This window comes from Columba livia, chromosome 4 (assembly GCF_036013475.1).
Source record: "Columba livia isolate bColLiv1 breed racing homer chromosome 4, bColLiv1.pat.W.v2, whole genome shotgun sequence".
Lineage (NCBI taxonomy): Eukaryota > Metazoa > Chordata > Aves > Columbiformes > Columbidae > Columba > Columba livia.
Window position 1 is genome coordinate 70,707,341 of NC_088605.1, and position 18,695 is coordinate 70,726,035.

The following is an 18,695-nucleotide window of genomic DNA, read 5'->3' on the forward strand; positions in this document are numbered from 1 at the left end:
GCAAATTCACTCCAGGCTGAAATAATTTAACTATAGCCACAAATAAATCAGGTGCAGCCTCCGAGTTAAGAAAAAGCCACTTTTATTTTCGCATATTTTTTCTCTATAAACAAAGCCGAGGAAATGCAGCGAGAAACAGCGATCGCTTTAATTTGGTCTAAATAGAAATATCCGAAATCGTTATTTAATTCAACACGAAAAATATCGCGATATCGAAAATAAATTCCCCCCTAGTTCCAACTCGGTGTCATTTGGGGGAAAAGAGGAGATAACATGCCCTAGAGTTTTCTCGCCATCGTCCGAAAATGAGGCAAGGCGAGTAACAGAGGTGAGCGGCAGGATTTCGGCTAACCCGGCTCTGTGCTAGCGATACGTACACGAACAAGAATCCCCATATTTGTATATATATATATATATACACACACATATATAAATATATATATGTATATATATACACGAAGTAAAGAAAAAAAAAAAAGGTTAAAAAGGAAACCGAGAGGTCTCACAATGGGTTGGCGATCCCTCTTCACACCTGATGCAAGAGCAGCCGGCGGCCCGGCCCGGGAAACTTTGGGCACAGATACTTGTGCCTCCTCCCGAGCCCGACGGGGCGGGGCGCGTCCTGCGCGGGCGCGGAGGGGCCGCAACCGTCCTCGCTCACCTCGGTTCTCCTCTGGCTACCTAGCCCGCCGCCTCCGCCGCCATTTGTCTTTCCTCCTGCCCCCTGCCCCCTCCGCGGCCGGGGACTGCCGTTACCGCCGTTACCGCTGCGGCCGTGCCCGCGGAGCGCCGCGGAGCTGCCCGCCTCGGCCCGGCCCGGCCCCGCGGCGGCGGCGGGGCGCGTTCGACGGAGCCCGTGTGACGTCAAGGCCCGGGGAGGCGGGCAGGGCGGGGCGGGGGCGCGGGAGGGCCGGGGAAGGAGGGAGCCAGCGGTGGCGGCGGCTCCGCGGCTCCGCAGCCAGCACAGGAGCCCGGCGCGGCCCCGCCGCCCCCGGCAGCACCGGTACCAGCAGCGCAAGCAGCGGGGCGGAGAGCGCAGCCGGCTCCGGTGAGTGGGGGCTCTCGGGGAGGGAGGTGGGGTGTCGGCGGGACGGGTGCAGGGCTACGGACGCGACTGGTCCCGGCTCTGTGCACCCCAGGACGGGCGGCGGGGCCACGAGCTCGAGTTGCTGATGTTTTCCCGGGCGGCTGCAGCCCGTCCCGCAGGGCTGGCGGCGATGGGAGAGAGCGCTGTCCCCGCGCCGTTTCCCTGCCGGCCCGGGCCTCCCCCGCCGGCGCGGGAGCCGGGGAACCGGCCCCGCCGCGTTCGGCCCCGCGGAGCAGCCGCTCAGGCAGCGCCTTCCCGTCGTGGAGCCGGGCGAGGGACGGCAGCGGCGCCGGAAAATCGTGCGAGCGGGTCTGCCGCGCCGGCTGAGGGCTCCGCGGCCGGGACCCCCGGCACCACCCGCGGGAGAGCAGCGGGGCCCGGCTGCCCCTGCGGGCATCGCGGAGAGGTAGGCCCTACACAGAGCCTCCCTTTCGTTTGAGAGCCACCGGCAGCGGCTGCGGGCCTCTGGCAAAAACCCTCCCGCCGAAATCACTGACCTCAGTATTTCGGGCGTTGCTGAGATATTTGCCAGGGGACTCTGTTTTGGAGAGGTTGTGGTTTTTTGCTTGTTTTCTTTTCTTTTTTTTTTTATTTATTTTACTCTTCGAGAGAATAGTGATAGATACAAAAAAAAAAAAAAAAAATCTCGTGTGACATCGCTTTTTTGTCCGCGCCCTTCAGTCGTTACAGCCGGAGTGCTCCGAGCAGGTTGTTGCTGAGCGGAGCGGGCCCAACAAGCGGGGAGAAAGGGAAATCTCGCATGGCTGGTGGGATTGTTGAGGCTGTGAGCGCACGGAGGCGCTGAGATATTTAATTACGAGTGGAGGAGTGCTTGGAGAAATGGAAAAGCAAGTGGAGTTGCTTTAATTTGAGTCGCCGGGCCGGAAACAATAGAAAAACAATTCTCGCTCCCCTTGGCCCCGCGCTGTGAGGTGAGTGCAACAAAAATTAAAAGCGGATGCAGAGGGGAAAACGCGAAGGAGCAGTACGGGCAACTGAGAGTCAGGAAAGGATAATAATTCTCCCGGGAAAGGCGCTTTTCTTGGAGGAGACTGCCGATTCAGGAGAGGAAAAGCTTCCCTTCGGTGGCAGTGCGTTTGCTGGGGGGTAGCTGTGCGCCTCCTCCACTCGTGAGATAAATCACCCATCGAGGCAGGCGACGGGGGAGGGCAGCTGAATTTGTCATGCAGGACTAATAATCTTGATGAAGACCTATCCAGATTTAAAGACCATCGGCGAAGAATTAAGGTTCTCTTAATAGCCTTCTCCATTAATTTGGGCACAGCTTGTGTGCTAGGCCTGACTTGTGGGGGAAAGCGGAGTTGCTCCTTGGCGTCCTTCGGCTTTCAATAGAAGCGGCCGAGTCACAACAAGACCCGGAGGAGTCCCGATAATCGCACCTTGCCTATTATTATTATTATTATTATTATTATTATTATTATTATTATTATTATTATTATTATTATTATTATTATCCCTTTCCTCCTCTTTTTTCCCTGCTCCCATCTTGCCCGCCCGAGGGAGGGCGGCGGGGCCGGAGCCGGCGGGGCCCCACACAGCGGCCGCCGCGGCGGGAGCCGCTCATCCCAAACGTGCTTCGGCTCTTGGCTGCCGCATTTCTAAGCACCAGCTAATAATGCGCCCGATTCAGACATTAAAAAAAGAGACGAAGAGAAGAAAAAAAAAAGATTACCGAAACGATGGTGACATGCAAATTTCCCCCGAAATTATCATAAGTAAACATTTGAAGCCTGGACTAATAAAATCCCATCTGTGTTACTTCATATCGAGTTAGTAGAGAGCTGTGATAATGAATTTTGTAATATCTCACGAACAGACATCTCAATCAGGCACTAATCCCGTGATTTTACTGTCCAGCCACTCAGGCCCGGGGAGGAGTCGGCGGCGGCCGGGGAGCGCGGAGGCGCAGCCGGGAAACGGGGCCTCGGCTGGCCAGCCGCGGCCGCGCATCTCCCGCCGCTCAGGGGGCCCCTGTCGGTACCCGTTGCCCCACAGCACCCCTGGGACGGGATGTCCCGGGGCAGACCACGGCCGCGAGGTTCGGGGACTCCCCTCCATGTCCCGAAATAACTAGACGTGGAGGGAGGCCGAGCGGTGCGACGGGCTGGGAAATCACCACGGGGTTTGCGTCCATCCCGTGGTGTGACTCGGGTAGGACCCGAGTTTGAGGTGAGGAGAAAGGGTATCGTGCAGACGTCCCTGAGAAAAGGTGAGGGTCCCGCCAGGATCGCTGCGACATGTCTCCCGGGGCGACTGCATTACTTTTTTGCATTTATTTTTCATTCACAAAATAATTGCTTTAAAACTTCTGTGCCTTCATCTTTTGCAGGTAACGGGTAATGGAGTCCAACTGCCGCAAACTTGTCTCCGCCTGTGTTCAGCTAGGTAAGAGAAACCTCCCGCCGTGCCGGAGGCACCGCGACCCCGATGCCGTGCGGTGCGCGGGTGCGGAGCCAGGGGAGGCAGCCTCCGGGAAGCGGCGCTGCCTCTGTGGGGGGGTGCGCAGCAGCGGGCCCTGACCGCCTCTCTCCTGTCGCCCCCCCTACTCCGTGTCCCCGTCCCCAGGGTTATAGCCCACCGCCGTCGAGTGTCTTTTCTCCAGGGAGGCGGACATCAAAAAGGGGGAGCTCAGCGGGGCGCCGGAGGGCCGCAAGGAGCCCGCTGGCACCCAGCTCTTCGGGCCGCCCCCCCCCAGCTCCACTGGTCAGCGGCGGCCCCTCCACGCCGCTCCGCGGGCCTCGCTCCCGGACAGGCGGACAGACGTATAGCAGCCCCGCACCGGGCCCGCCTGCGCGGCGCCAGGGCGCCCTCTGCTGCCCGCCGGCTGCGTAGCGCGACGCGGCTTTGCGCCCGGGCGACTGTTGCGCCTGAAGATGCGCGGCCGCGGGGGAAGGGAAAGAGGGTGCACTGGCAGCCCCGCGGCTGCAGGCGAGCACTAACACCCGCGGCCAGCCGGTCCTCGCCCCAAATAAAGCATCGCTGTCAGCGCGCCTTTCAGATAATCGCAGAGTCGCGCTGGGATTTATTTTTATTTTCTATTTTTTGACCCCCCTCTGCCCGTAAACAGGCCGCCAGCCCTCTCCTGCCCCCACAGGCAGGCACCCCTCAGCGCCCCGTCTGAAGGCAGGGCAAGGCCCTGCCTTCTCTTCCCCTGCCCGTTTCAGGGAGTCTGGTAGGCGAGCCCGAGAGGTGGTAAAGAAAAACAGCAATGCAAACACATTACAAAGAAGAAAACAAGCGCTCTGTATTTCGAGAGACTGTTTAATCCAAGATAAACGTAATTTTGTTTAAATAAAATATATTAACCTGAATTAATAATACAGGAAACTAGAGTGAATTAATAATGCACGTATTCCTGGTCTCGTGGTTAAACACTTCCTCGTAAGAGTACTGTATTAACCCTGTTTGGCTAAACAGCTCGCTATTTCTCAAATAACATCCAGTGATTTCAGGAGGAGCCACGTCCCCATCCTGAGTCCACCCTCCCCCAGAGACTTTAAGCAGGGTTTGCTAGCTGGTCATCAAAACTCCTAGAAGAAGAAACACTTAGGCTAAAGGAAGGTTAGCGGGCAAAATCCGGGGTAATTCCAAACGCGAAGGTATTACAAGCCGATAATTTTTAATCCCGGAAACATACATGATATTAAATTGTGCACAAATAGGCTTTACCAAGGTCTGGCACTTTTTTCCTCGGCCAGTAATAAGTGTTAAATAATGTGGAAAGGAAGGGTGACATCGCTTTATATATGGTTTGCAAATAAGAAAGGCCTTTTTACCCTTCCCTGCCTTTTCCTCCCGACGAACAGGTGGTCTTAATCAAAGCCCTTTGCACGATCTAATGGGAAAGTGGGGACCTTTCTGATATAATAAATTTATGAGCCCTTCCACGCCAGCTTTATTCAGCTAAGTATTTATAAAAGTAATATCCACATATGCTCCCTGACACGGTAACTTTTACTTCCTCTGCAGAGAAACAAATGGTTATTTTCTTAACCATCAATTATGAACCCGGATTATTGTAGTACACGCAAAATTTCCTGCCTCGTTACCGTATCAGCCGGTCTGGTTTTTACCCGTCGGGCTGCAGGGGAAATTGCTATCTAAACACCTTTAATGCCATTAATTAAAATATAAGTCTGAGCAGAAGAAGTAACGCGGGGTTGCCTGACCATTAAAACCTTCCCTTCTACGGGGAAGGGAAGCGCGGAACGACCGCGGATGCGGAAATAGCGCTGCAGATGTGGGGATGATCCCTGGGACGGGGATCACGAGCCCCAGCCCGTGTTTCTGCGAGACAGATAATGGCAAGTCCTGAAACACCCTGAGCTGTTCGGGCGACTTGCTGCACATCATAGAAATCACCGGTGTTTTCTCTTGATTCGGGCGGGTTTTGTTGGGGTTTGGCTTGCATTTGCTTTTAGTCGTGCGGTGCTCGTTGATTTTTTGCTTTATCTGACCGTTAGGACTTCGTGCTTTATGGGAACTACCTCGCCAAATGTCTGGTCCTTGGGGCGGGCTGATGAGAGGCGGGGAAGCGGAGCGGGAGTTATCTGGGACCCCGTGTGTCAGAGTTCAGTTTCGGGAATTACGAGGGCGGTTGTGTAATTTCGCGAGTTAATTACCGTCGGTGGGCACAGGGAGAATAATCACTAACTAGAAGGACTTGTAATAGTAGTAAAAAAAAGCCAATGTTTTGATCAAATCGATGCTTCTGTGAAAGGAGGAAACGAAATTCAGTAGGAGACCCTCCAAAACGACACGGGCGTGGTGCGTTCCCGCAGGGAAAAGGGCGCCGGGAGGGAGAGAGATTCCAAAAGAAACGGGTCCATGGCCACGCCGGGGGAAGGAAAACGGGAAAGTATGAAAATATTATTGCAGACCAGAGTGTCAAACGCAGCCCGGCGTCTGTCACGTTTACCCGCAGAGACGGGAAAATTGTTGCTGGGTCCCGTGAAATTAGGAACACTTCAGAAAAAGCTTCGGCAGCCCCACAGCACGAGTAAATAGTTACTGGCAGGTTTATTCAAACAATTCTTTTATGTGTAAATGCATTTATACATAATCTATAAAATTCGTTAGCTGAGTGAATTCTACTTAAGGAATCCTTTCCTGTAATCGATAATCTGGGTATTGCTGAAACAGCAGCCTCCAACATAAAATGTTGAAATTGCATTCGGCCTCATACCATCATTCAGCATCACAAACTGATTGTTTCAACGAAGGAAAAACAAAAAAGGTTTTTTCTTAATATTATTTGTTTTGAATATTCCATAACTTAACATCTCTTTTACGAAAACAAAAGCCCAACGCTGATTCAGCGTTCCGTGCAGATAAAACGAAGACCCGGCAGCCTGCAAAGACAAGGTCCCCGCCGCCTTTTTTGAGCCCAGCGAAGAGGTGGACGCGCAGCCTCCGCCCCTGCGGGAGGGAGCGGGCGCGGGGGGGCCGAGGCGGAGCCGGAGCGGCACTGTCCTCGCTACATAACGTGGCCAAATTTGTCCCCGGAGTTGTGACCCGGACAGTGGAGCCCAGGCCGGGGCGGAGCGCACTCGGCCGGTGAGCTGCCCCTGTACGGAGCCGCGGAAGTTGCGCGCCCCTTTCCGCAGCCCCCGCCAAACGCAAATTAAAATAAATGTACTGCGTTATTGCGCTTTGGACATATAATTCCGCCTTTCCCCCCCCACCCCCACTTCGTCGTCTGAGAATAATATATGCAGCAGTTGTTAGCTACACTCCAGGGAAAACTAAATGTATAACGAAAGCTTATTCGTGAGTAGGAATATACTAACGGAACAATCTGATGTCTTCTTAATCCTATGTAAAAAGCTCTGTAGTCTTCCTAATATTGACTGAATGGGTAATTAATGGCTCTTCATCGAGGAGAATACCCGGTAATCCGAGATAGGCGAAAGACAACAAGCCAAAGGTAAAAGACAACAGGACTAGCTGGAGACTCTACATAAGAACCAATTTACCCGTTTAGGAGAGTATTACGCCTAGAAACCACGAACCCATAAGGAGATAAAGGAAAAGTGGGAAAATAAATACGCGCAGTAGGTCTGGTCACCCCCCAGGTACCCCCAGCCGAGCCGCTCAGCTCCCGGCCAGCCCGCCTCCCGCACCGGGAACCTTGGGAGGGAGAGGCTGAAAAACACTCTCGGAAAAAGAAAAAAATAAATCAAAACTAAAAAGGAAATGCAGAAGGTGAAGCGGGATGTGGAGTAGCCCCAAATCCCTATTTTCACAGCCCACCTGGGCGCATCCCCTGCAAGCCCTGCAGCACAGGGGGAAAAAAGGGGAAATTCCCCCAAAATGTTGTGGGGCTTTTTTTTGGGGGGGGGTGGAGGGGAGAGGTGGCAAGCCTGTGTAGCGGGCGCGGACAGATCGTACGCGGGTTATGAGGCCGGGATCCGAACCTGAAAGCGATGGGAGCTTCCATCAGGAAAAAAAAAAAAACACACACACTTTTGACATTTTAATTGAAATCTTTACCGCTAATATATTACTTGGGTGACTACAATTAGGTTGTTTTTCGGTTGGCTGACAGCTTTTAAAATATTATTTCACTCGGGAAATAAAAGCTTCATCTCAGATTATAGGTGGGTATTTTTGGATTTACGTGATTTATGGTCACCATGACAACTAATGCTGCGTGGTAGCTCCCCTCCCGCCCAGGGTGGGGGAGTTTTAATCAAAGGCATGTAAGGAAATGCCGGCACCCTCTCCCTCTGGGCTGCAGGGGGCTGGGCCGCTGCTGTGCCCCACTTTTGGGGACGCGGGGACGGCCACCGAGTCCGCTGGGATTGACCATGGGGAAGATGTTGGAGGGCGGTGTAGTGACTGACCCTGCCCCTTTTGTCCCCGTTCCCGGGCTGGGACCCGCCCGTCTCCGCCGAGTGTCCGGGGACAGAGGGGGCCACGGTGGGCACGGCACCTGCAAGCGCATAAAGCGCTTAAAAAGTGCTCTGAGCCGCGCAGCCGGGAGGGAATTTTCGTTCCAAATCGCGACGGAAGAAACCAGCGTTTTCCCAAACTAACTAAAAACAAATGAAGGAACAAAAAATAGGAAGGGGGATAAAGGCTCATCTGCGAGCGGGCTGCATTGCTCTATTAAATGAAAATAAAATGCGGGACGTCACCGTATCCCATCTTCCTCCTGCTCCACCTCCCCAGGGGTTTGCGGGCCGGGTACAACCCCGGCGTGGGGGCTGGAGAAGGGCAGCGCCCCCTCTCAGGGCACCTTGCAGCGAGGCCGAGGCTCCGCGGCCTTGGCGAGGTCCTGTCGTAGGGAAAGGCTGCAGTGGGGAGATGGGATTTCTGGGTGCAGAACTGCGGAGCTAGCGAGAGGTTAAGAAGAAACGGGGATATGATTGGTAAACAAATTGTGCAGAATGGAGCGGGATTCATGTTGACTTAGTTATAGGTCATCTGCTGCCGGTGCAAAGGGAGGAAATATTTACTTTACACATATACTTTATGATCTTGGGGGAATTAGAGGAAATTCAATAAGAAAACGGCTAGAATCGTTTTAAACCCCCTATTTAAAAGACTTAAGCAAATTAGAGTCTTATCAGATTAAAATCCACTACAAATGTAAGAGCATTGTCTCCGTCGAAACGCTGTGGGGTCTGAGGAAAGAGATTCTTTGCCAAATCTCAGGGATAAAAACACGTCATTTAAACACCAGATAATGAGCAGAATGTAAATTAATTTAACCTTCTTTACTAACAGGCTACGAAAGTAATATGTATAATTTAGCGATTAGTAAGATTGCGAGGAATGATACGCATCTCCAACGAGCATCAGCGATTAAGAAGGACCCTTACGGGTGGCGGGGCGGGGGGGGGGGGGGGACGTGGGGGAAGAGACGGGGTACAGAAAACTCTGGGCGCTGACAAGTGGGTGTGGAGGTCCACATCAAGGGAAGCTTTCAGTAACTTTTCGATGCCCGTGACCATGCAGGGGAACTGCAGATAGAGACGCAACCTGCATTTTCCACGCCTGGTCTACCTCGGGCTTCCCATCCCTAATAGGGTCACAGGTCCCCGGGGGCAGTGGCGTCTCGGCAGGGAGCGACTCCCCGGGTCCTCCGAGAGAAGGGCTCGGGGATAGGGTCCTCTGACCCCAGGTGTCCCAACCAACACGGCAGAGCAACCTGGCCCCGAGTTAGATCCGCTAGAAACAGCCCCCCTCCTCCTTCGTCCTGCGAGACCCGCGTCCACAGCAGCCTGTGCTCTGCGCTATAAGAAGGGGACGGCGGGACAGCGCACTCCACCATTCTACCGCCAGTGCCCGGGGCTGAAGGGTCATATCCTGCCCCCTCAAACCTCGGGAAGGGTTTGGTCGAGGGATCCTGAGTGAGAGATTTGTGTGCCGGAGACCAGCCTGGTGCGGGGCTTGGCCAAACTCTGCAAACGTCTTTCCTGGGCGCGGGTTCGGGAGATTGCTCTGGGCGCCGCGCCGGGAAGCGGAAGAGTCCGCAAGGGTCTCCCCCCCGAGAGAGGGGAACGATCTCTGCAGATAACCGCTCTAATTAGGTGTAAAACTGGGGTGGAAAACTTCCTTGGGGGCTTGCTTCTGGGAACGTAGCTGCAAAGAGGGGAATGGCAGTGCCAGCGAGACGGGAATGGCAGTGCCAGCGAGAGGATTTTTCTCCCGTTTTCTCCGCCTTCGGTGCAGGCGCAGGCGGGCAAGACAGCCGGCGAGCGCGGGGATTGCAAGTGCTCGGGGGCCGGGATGTACACGCTCCCCCTTACTCCTTTGAGTGTGATATGAAGCGTTCCTTAGCTGTATCGCAAGGGGGTGGTTAGTCTTGTTGTTCGTGTTTAGCTGTCGTTTTTGTAGCTGTTTCTGCTACTATTGCTGTTATCAGTCAAAGATCCGCCGTCTAACCGGTCGCACACCCATCCCGTTTATTTTTTGCCTCATCCATAACGAGGAAATAAGGGCTGGAGCTTCCTTGCCTTCTTCCTCCTTGCTGCCCCTGTGTCGGTGCTGAGCTTTCCACTCCTCACCCCTGCAGGTCTGCCAGGGCGGAGGGGCGCGGATCGGGCGTGCCCGGAGACGCCCCGACGGGGTGTCCCATGTGCCGGCAGGCGGAGGCCGGGCTCTCTGGGCACCGGGACCGTCCGCCGGGCAAACCGGGCAGAAAACGCGAGGTTTCGGGGGGCGGATGCGTCGGTTGCAGGGCGAGCGCAGGGGGCGGCGCGGGTCTGGGCGGTGCGGGGCGCGGCGGAGGGGCGGGGCGAGGGCGGGGCGGGGCGGAGGCGGGTGACGTGCCGGCGCGGGGAAGGCCGCCGCCGGTTTAAGATGTCAGGCCAAGAGGGAAGCGACTGAGCTGATGCGGTGCGGGGCCGGCCGCGGTGCGGTGCGGGCCCATGCGCGGGCAGCGGAGAGGAGCGTCCCGCGGAGCGCCACCGCTCGTCGCCGCCCCCGCCACGGGGACCCCCGCGGCGGGCCGGGGGCCGCCGGCCGGGGAGCAGCCGTGTCGCCGTGACGGCTTTTGCAGGACCAGACTCGCCCGCTCGCCTGTCGCCGCCACAGCTGCCGCCGCGCCCCCCGGGCGGCGGGGGCTCCTGGGCTCGCCGTGCCGCCCGGGCGCTAACCGAGCACCACCGGCCCCGCAGCGGCTCCCCGCCCAGCAGCCCTGACCCCTGGAGCCGCGGGGCCGCTCCGTGCCCGCTCAGGGGGCGCCGCGCCGACCCTCCTACACGTACCGACACCTACAGACACACGCACACCTCCTTCTACCGACCCCCCAGGCGCGCACGTAGACTTTGGCGTCCTTTTGCCGATGAACTGCATGAAGGACCCGTTAAGCCTGGAGCGCCTGGGAGCCGGGAATAAGCTGTGCTCCTCCTCACCTTCCTCCTCCTCCTCTTCATCATCTTGCCACCACCACCAGCCTGCGCTGGCCATGGCGACGGCGCTGGCGCCGGGGCAGGCGCGCTCCTCTCTGGAGTCTGCCAAGCACCGGCTGGAGGTGCACACCATCTCCGATACCTCCAGCCCCGAGGCCGCAGGTAAGAGGGGGCGAGAGGCAGGGACCCGTGCCCGCCGGGCACCCCGCCACCCTGCCCTGCCCGGTCGGCGACCTCGGCAGCCCCGCGGCCCGCGCTCCCCCACCGCTGCCCCTCTCTGCACGGGATCGCTTTGCACCCGAGCGAGACCCGTTTCGTGTTTTTTTTCGCATGCGGTGTCTGTGTGCCGGCGTATAAAAGATAACGACATGTGTAAGGATAGGCGAACAGCATGTACAGCGGTGGCGAATAACAAGAATACAGATGGGCGAATAATACGGATACAGTTCGACGAATAATATGGGCAGAGATGGAAAAAATAATATGGATATATATAGGCCAATGGTGTGGATACAGATGCGCTAATAATACGGAGACAGGCAGAGCAATAGCACGGTACAGGAAGGAGAATAGGACGGGTATAGATGGGCAAATATTACGGATTACATGTATACAGATGGGAGAACAATACGGATACAGATAGACGAAAAACCTGCATGTATCGACAGGCGAAAATCTTGCATACAGACCGGCGGAGAGGCGGCTCCGTCCCGCTCCCCCGGCGGTGGCTGTTTCTCCAGGAGGAACCCGTCCGTGGGTGCCGGAGGGACAGCAGCGGCGGGAGGCCGGGCGGGTTAATCATTACACCGCCGAGCCGCGTTAGGCGCAGCCTAACGTGCTGGGGACAAGCCCTTCCCCAGACGCTGGAGAGGAGCCTTCGGAGGCTGAGGCGCCCCCGTTTTCCTCCTTGTTGTTTTTTGTTTCCTCCCCTTACAGAGAAAGATAAGAGCCAGCAGAGCAAGAACGAAGATGCGGGGCCTGAGGACCCCTCCAAGAAGAAGAGGCAGCGGCGGCAGCGGACTCATTTCACCAGCCAGCAGCTGCAGGAGCTGGAGGCCACTTTCCAGCGGAATCGCTACCCGGACATGTCCACCCGGGAGGAGATCGCCGTCTGGACCAACCTCACCGAGGCCAGGGTTCGGGTAAGTCCCGACACGACACACCGGCTCCGAGCAGCGGGGATCGGGAAGGAGGGGGAAAGGGGAAGAGGGCTGAAATGTTTGCAGCTGCTTTCGATTTCGGTTTGTATGTAGACTTCAGAGCCTTCGCACAAAAGCAGGGCAGAGCAGGACACTTCTGTCAATGCGAGACAGATTGGGATCTCTGTCTCTCTCCCTGGAATATGGTTTGCTGCACGTTTCGGCCTCACCGTGCAATGCGTCCTGCTCCTTTTGATCGAAACGCTAATGAAAACATTAGCCAAGAAAGCAACTTTGAACAGGCTGCAACCTGCGCTGCCTCTAATGAGAAAAAGCTGTAAAATACACAAGGGCTTTTACTTCTCAGCGAGGCACTCCCGACGTGCCCTTCCTTGCATTTTCTCTTTCTTTTGGTTTCCCAATTTGACGAGCGTCTCTCTCCGCCCTTTCCCCCTTCTGAGATTTATGGGACCGTCACGGCGCTGCACAGACACCGAGGCCGGACCCCACTGGCGCGCAAACACCGCGCTGGATGAAAAAAAAAAAAAATCCGAAAGGGCCGAAACCCCCGATTTTCGGAAATCCCACATAAATCCTCTCCCTGTGATCGCTGGAAGAAAACGATGCAGCGAGAGTCGGGTCCGCAGCTAGAGAGGCCGGGGAGCGGGTCCCGGCCGCGGTTGGTTCCCTGCCGGAGCACGAAGCGGTGTTGGTCGCGGAACAGCTTTTGCGGGGGGGTTTGGCTTCGGGCGGCGCGGTGCAGCCAGTTGGGGCCCGTCCCTGTAGTGCCTGGGAGGCCCCTGCCCGGCTGTGCCGGAGGAGTTCCAGCAAACACCCCAGGGCGGCTCGAATACACATGGGAAGGCTGCTGCTGGCGGCTGCCCGACGGGTCAAACACCCAGATGTGGATTGGGAAAGGGCTCGTTTGCCACATTGTCTGCGGGAAAGGTCCCTTAGATCTCATTTAGCACGTTGTTAAACGGCAATTTCTTTATTTTTCCTTTTTTTCTTCCCCAAAGAGCAGTCGAACAAGTTTGTTTAGAAAGTGATTTTCGGCCCTGGAAGCTTTCGCGCAAGAGGAACTTGTAGCTTTAACAAACTGAAGCAAGGATTTATTAGTTTCTGGTTTCCCCCTCCTTTCCCGTAATAGGAAACATCGCCTTAAAATTCCGCGGGTTTCCAGGCGTTTTGCCCTTTCTTTTGCACTATTGTATTTTCCCTGAAGGGCTTCTGCGCGGAATAAGCCAAGGAAGGAGGGGAAAAAGAGAGAGAAACTAGCGGAAATAAAAAAAAAAAAAAAAAAAAAAATTAAAAAGGAAGCTTTGGCCTCTATGGTGCGAATTAGAGCATCGCAAATTATGCTGGAGGGAGGCCAGGAGGGGAATGGAGCGACCACGGATCTGCCATGCTAAACTCGGCAGCACCAGGGCCTGTGGGATACTCCGCGGTCTCGGCAGCACATCGCTGCCTCGGCCCAGCGCAGGGCTCCGGAGGGAAGGAGGCAAACATATATATGTATATGTATGTACGTACACGTTTATAAATGTATGTATATATGGGCACGTTAGTTTGTTGCCCCGAGAGGTTGCAAAGGGCTGCAGTGGTGGTTCCTGACTAACTCGCGTCTCGCATCTCTCTCTCTCCTCCCGTTTTTGAAGGTTTGGTTCAAGAACCGCAGAGCCAAATGGAGAAAGAGAGAAAGGAACCAGCAAGCCGAGCTTTGCAAAAACGGCTTCGGTCCACAGTTTAACGGCCTCATGCAGCCCTACGATGATATGTACCCCGGCTACTCCTACAACAACTGGGCAGCTAAGGGCCTGACCTCCGCTTCCCTCTCCACCAAAAGCTTTCCTTTCTTCAACTCCATGAATGTCAACCCTCTGTCTTCTCAGAGCATGTTCTCCCCTCCAAACTCCATCTCCTCCATGAGTATGTCTTCAAGCATGGTACCTTCTGCAGTCACCGGGGTCCCTGGCTCCAGCCTCAACAGCCTGAATAACTTGAACAACTTGAGCAATCCCTCCCTGAATTCTGCAGTGCCAACGCCAGCCTGTCCTTATGCTCCTCCAACACCTCCGTATGTTTATAGGGACACATGTAACTCGAGCTTGGCGAGTCTGAGACTTAAAGCCAAGCAGCACTCCAGTTTTGGCTATGCCAGCGTGCAGAATCCCGCTTCCAACCTGAGCGCTTGCCAGTATGCGGTGGACAGACCCGTGTGAGACACCCCAGTAGGAAACACTGCATGGGGATCCCACCCCCATCTCCCGCAGAGACTGAGTATTACGCTAGAAAGTAATGGGCACTAGACAGAAAGAGAAAGGAGGAAAAATCAGAGGCAGAGAGAAAGGAAAAGAGAGAGAAAGAGAAAAAAGAGGAAACCACTGAAATAAGATAGTTCCTTTGTTTTCAAAGGACCTCCTACAGATTATGAGATCTTTCTTTCACTAAGAGTATTTCAACAATTACAAGGACATATATATATATATATATATATGGACAAATGTTTGACTGGATATGATATGACATTTTAATGTTCCTATAAGCTTGTTATTTTTTAAGTTTAGCATTGTTAACATAAAAATGACTGAAAGGATGTATATATATCGAAATGTCAAATTAATTTTATAAAAGCAGTTGTTAGTAATATCACAACAGTGTTTTTAAAAGGTTAGGCTTTAAAATAAAGCATGTTACACAGAAGCGATTAGGATTTTTTCGCTTGCGAGCAAGGGAATGTATATACTAAATGCGACACTGTATGTTTCTAACATATAATTATTAAAAAAAAAACATTGTGTGAATATCAGTTTTAGAATAGTATCTCTGGTGGATGCAATGATGTTTCTGATATTGCAATGTAAAACATGCCCTGTGTATATCATTTCGTACAATATTATTGTTTTACTTTTCAGCAAACGTGAAAAAAATGTGTTTTATTTCATGGGAGTAAAATATACAGCATACAGCTTTGTCTGGATTTTTATTTACTGAGCCAAGCTGCGCAGCGGTAACTAGTCCGCAGTGATTGACTGATCGTTGACACTAAATCTCGTTGTCTGGAAACACAGGGCAGTACTTTTTATTGCAATACAAATAAATGCCGGCATTTTTTTCACGTAAAAAAAAAAAATCTCTTTCGCTAGCGTTGTATGCTGGAGAAACGCAGGGCTTGAACATGCTGCCTTCCGTGCAGCAGGATCCTTTTATTCCCCTGCGTAGCCCAGAGAAAATGGATTATTTGACATCGTTAGCCTCGAGAATTACAAGCCACAAAGTTGCTGTATCTCAGGCATAAATTTCTCCTGCTGTGAAGGAAGCTTTTATTACATTAAAGAAGAGAAAGTGGCGAGGGAAAAAAAGAGGGGGTGGGGGGAAGGAAAAGAACAGTCAGTCTGCAAACAAACTGCTCCTGTTCAAAATAATCTGTCCCCTTTGCCGCTCCCTGCGTTCACCTTCTCCCTTCAGCGGGGAGATCCTTCATGTAATATTACATTTCTATTTCCAAATCCCCCTTACAGACATGAAGAGAAACAAAGAACAGCCCAAATAACCGCAACCCCGCGGAGCGCGGGGGGTGAGAGGTTAGCCCCGAGTTTCCTGCGACTTCGTGCTGCAACACGTCGTTGAAGGGAAAGGTCGTGCTCTCCCGTGTTTTGTTTTAAATAATATCGACCCATTCATTCTCAACCTGCTTGTTCGTGAAATTATACAGGATTATAACTTTGCCATCGCCGGACAAAATTGAAACAAATCAAGATGAATTGCTGTTCGGCCCTCCCATCGCCTCACACCCCGGGCGGACAAGGAGGGGCTGGTGGGGGGGGGAAGGGGACGGCAGGACCCGGCGCCCGACGGGGATACCGATGTACGAAGAAATTCCGCAGGAGCGATCGCCAGCGAGGTGCGCGGGGGCCTTTCAGCGCTCCTTGCACGTTTTTGTAAGGCCGGGAGGAGCCGCAGAGGGAGCCTAGGGGTGTGCGAGGGCTCCGCCGGCGCGCAAATGGAGCGCTCTCGGAGCTTTCTTCCACCCCCGGCTTTCCCCGTCGGACACCGCGGATGGGGGTGTTCCCCCCACAGGGTTAGACAGGGAGAGGAGCAGAGAAGAGGGAAGAGGGGATAAATTGGCGCCCTATGCTTTCCCACGGACAAAATGCTTCCCCCACCCGAAAGGGGGGCCCCCCTCATGTTCCCCTTTTGGGCAAACCATAGCCCTCACTTCCCCTCCAACCCCCCTTTTTATTGGCTTTTTTACCCCCTTTTCCCCATCGAATTTTTCTTTAATTTTATTGCCTTTTTTATTTTAATTTTCTTTTTTTTTTTTTGTGTGTGTGTGTGTGTGTGTGTTCTTTTTCTCTGTGTGTTGTTGCTAGGGGGTCCGTGGAGAGATAGACCTTCTGTGCTTGGGGCGGGGGGGAGGCGGACGGCCCCCTTCTACCCGCCTCGGCGTGCCCGGCCTCGCCGCCGCCCCGACCCAACGCCTCTCCCCTTGGTTTTTCCGCACCGTGTCAACACCTCACCCGGGTGAGTGCCAGGGGCTTCCAAAAATGTCCCCTTCCTCCTCCTTCTTCTCTTCCTCCTCACTGGGCTGTGGGCGGAAGGTCTGGGGGCGACGCCTGTGAGGGGCTGGAGGCCGGGAGACCCCCTCGGGTGTCGGGGAAACCGGAGAAACGCGAGCGCTTTTCTGCCCAAACCGTCTTGGCGGGACGGGTTTGGAAATCAGCGAACGGGTAGCTGCGGGTATCGGCACGGTATTTTATACGCTTTTTTCGGCTCTTGTTTCTTCTCGGTGGCATTGGTTATTTATAGTCTTCTCATATATATATGTCCGTGTATATATTTAGTATATGTGTTTGCGTGGAGAAAGAATATATATTATATATACATTGTACATATAGGCATATACGTTTAGAAGAATAATATATACCGTTTCCGGCCAAAAAAAAAAAGAATTGGATTAGAGTTTTCCACTCTACTATGTAATGGTTCAAACGATGAAAAATCAACGTGACCGCTCAGAGAGGACATAAATCACTCCGAGTGTAATCTGAATTTCTCTTTCTCCCCCTAGCTGAAGCCTTGAGGGTCATCATTTTTCTGCGCCACTTGACCAAAGATATAATGTTTTGATTAGGTCGTAAATCAAAATCTTGGGTCGTGATTTTTCTTTTTTTTTTTTTTTTTTTGGATGCTTTCCTTCCCCTTATCGGCGGTGGCAGTGTGAACCTGGAACAATGGAGGCCGCACAGAGGGTGAAAAAAAAGCCACAACGAAATGGGGAATTTGCAGAATATTTAGAGAAGCTGGAGGCGGGGGGGAAGAGGGGTTAAACAACGGGCTCGCACCCCCCCCGCCCCGGCCCTCGGGAAGGCCTCTCCGGACGGCTTGCAGTGCGGCCCCCAGCACCGGGCGTGCGAGCGGGCAGCGCCGTCTGCTTCCCAATCCACATCCCAATCCACATCCCAATCCACTGCCCCCCGGGCCCGGCCAGCGCAGCCCCCGCCGACCCCGAGGCTGCGGCACCGGGAGCGGGTCCTTTCCACCCGGGGAGCGCGGGGCCCCTTTTCCCCGCCGGCCGGCGCCCCGGGGCCGTGTCTCTGCTCGGCTCCGTTCTTTTGTTTTCGGACGGTGCCTTCCCGCACTTTGAACCCCGGCGGCGTGCGCAGGGCCCTGTCAGTCGGATCGGCGCGGCTGTAAAGGTCAAAATTAAACGCAAATATCGATATATCTCCTTTGGGTTGTTTTCTGTGCTCTTCCCTCTGTCCTCTCTTTGCATTGTTTTCATGTACGAGTGCGTTCATCCCTGTGTGCCTTTCTAAAATAGCTAGATACCGATCCTCACATACCTGTACGTTTGTTCATACCTATCAAATAAAAGACCTTTTCTTTTTTTTCCTTACGAGGTTGATTAGCATTTTTGGAGGGAAATAATTTCCTTAGGAAAATAGTTGACATCTGAGCCCGGGGAAGTTTTTCCAAAAAGCCGTTGTGCTGCGTCGTGGGGCGGGCGCGGTGGCAGCCGGAGGGATTGGGGCAGGTTTGCAGCCCCCTGGCCCCCCGCGGCCACCTCCGGCCCGGCGGGCAGCGCTGCGCGGGCGCGGAGGGGGTTGCGGGGTGGGGGAGGAGGGTGTGAGTGGGGTGAAGGGTCGCACACCCCTGTTCAAGCCAAGGAGGAGAGATCAGGGGACCGGCTTCCGGCGCACCTAAGCGTTTTCGGGGCATATAATTTACTTTCCTAAATGCCTGCTTTGGTACGCGTGTTATACATGTGTAGTTCTGAATATTACGCACCCGATAGACCGTAACAGTCAATAATCCAGGAACATGGAAGGATTTACACCTTCGGAGCTCCATACGGTGCTGGACTAATTGATTGCTAAACCTGAAGTTTTTTAAATGCGTGCTCTTTTTCGAATTAATTTCTCCACTCTCCTGAATGTTTTTCTCAGGGAAGAAAAGTGAGGAAATAAAAAAAAAACACCTTAATTTGTTTGTGTTTTTGTTTTCGTGACGAAATATCTTTTTTTTTTTCTTTTTAGTAAAAAAAAAGGCGTTTGAGGCCGCTTTTCGTGAGCTCGGCCCCGGCTT

The 18,695-nt window shown here is 53.9% G+C and overlaps 1 protein-coding gene across 5 annotated transcripts; it reads left to right on the forward strand.

Annotated features, from left to right (window-relative positions):
- Positions 1-895: 895 nt before the first annotated feature.
- PITX2 (paired like homeodomain 2) lies at positions 896-15,075 on the forward strand. Of its 5 annotated transcripts, none has more exons than XM_065062319.1 (4): positions 896-1,048; positions 3,438-3,493; positions 11,905-12,110; positions 13,766-15,075. In XM_065062319.1, exons 2-4 carry the CDS (start codon positions 3,448-3,450, stop codon positions 14,327-14,329), a joined length of 816 nt encoding a protein of 271 aa, XP_064918391.1. In that variant the 5' UTR covers positions 896-1,048; positions 3,438-3,447; the 3' UTR covers positions 14,330-15,075. The 5 variants fall into 5 exon arrangements, with proteins under 5 accessions (XP_064918391.1, XP_064918392.1, XP_064918393.1 ...); XM_065062320.1 differs by lacking the exon at positions 896-1,048 and adding an exon at positions 1,773-2,019; XM_065062321.1 differs by lacking the exon at positions 896-1,048 and adding an exon at positions 3,042-3,317.
- The last annotated feature ends 3,620 nt before the right edge of the window (positions 15,076-18,695 follow it).

Coding starts and splice junctions, on each gene's coding strand:
- PITX2 (XM_065062317.1), top strand. CDS start 11,553: ATGGGCAAATATTACGGATTACATGTATACAGATGGGAGAACAATACG. Junction 12,111..13,765: donor TCACCGAGGCCAGGGTTCGG/GTAAGTCCCGAC, acceptor CCGTTTTTGAAG/GTTTGGTTCAAGAACCGCAG.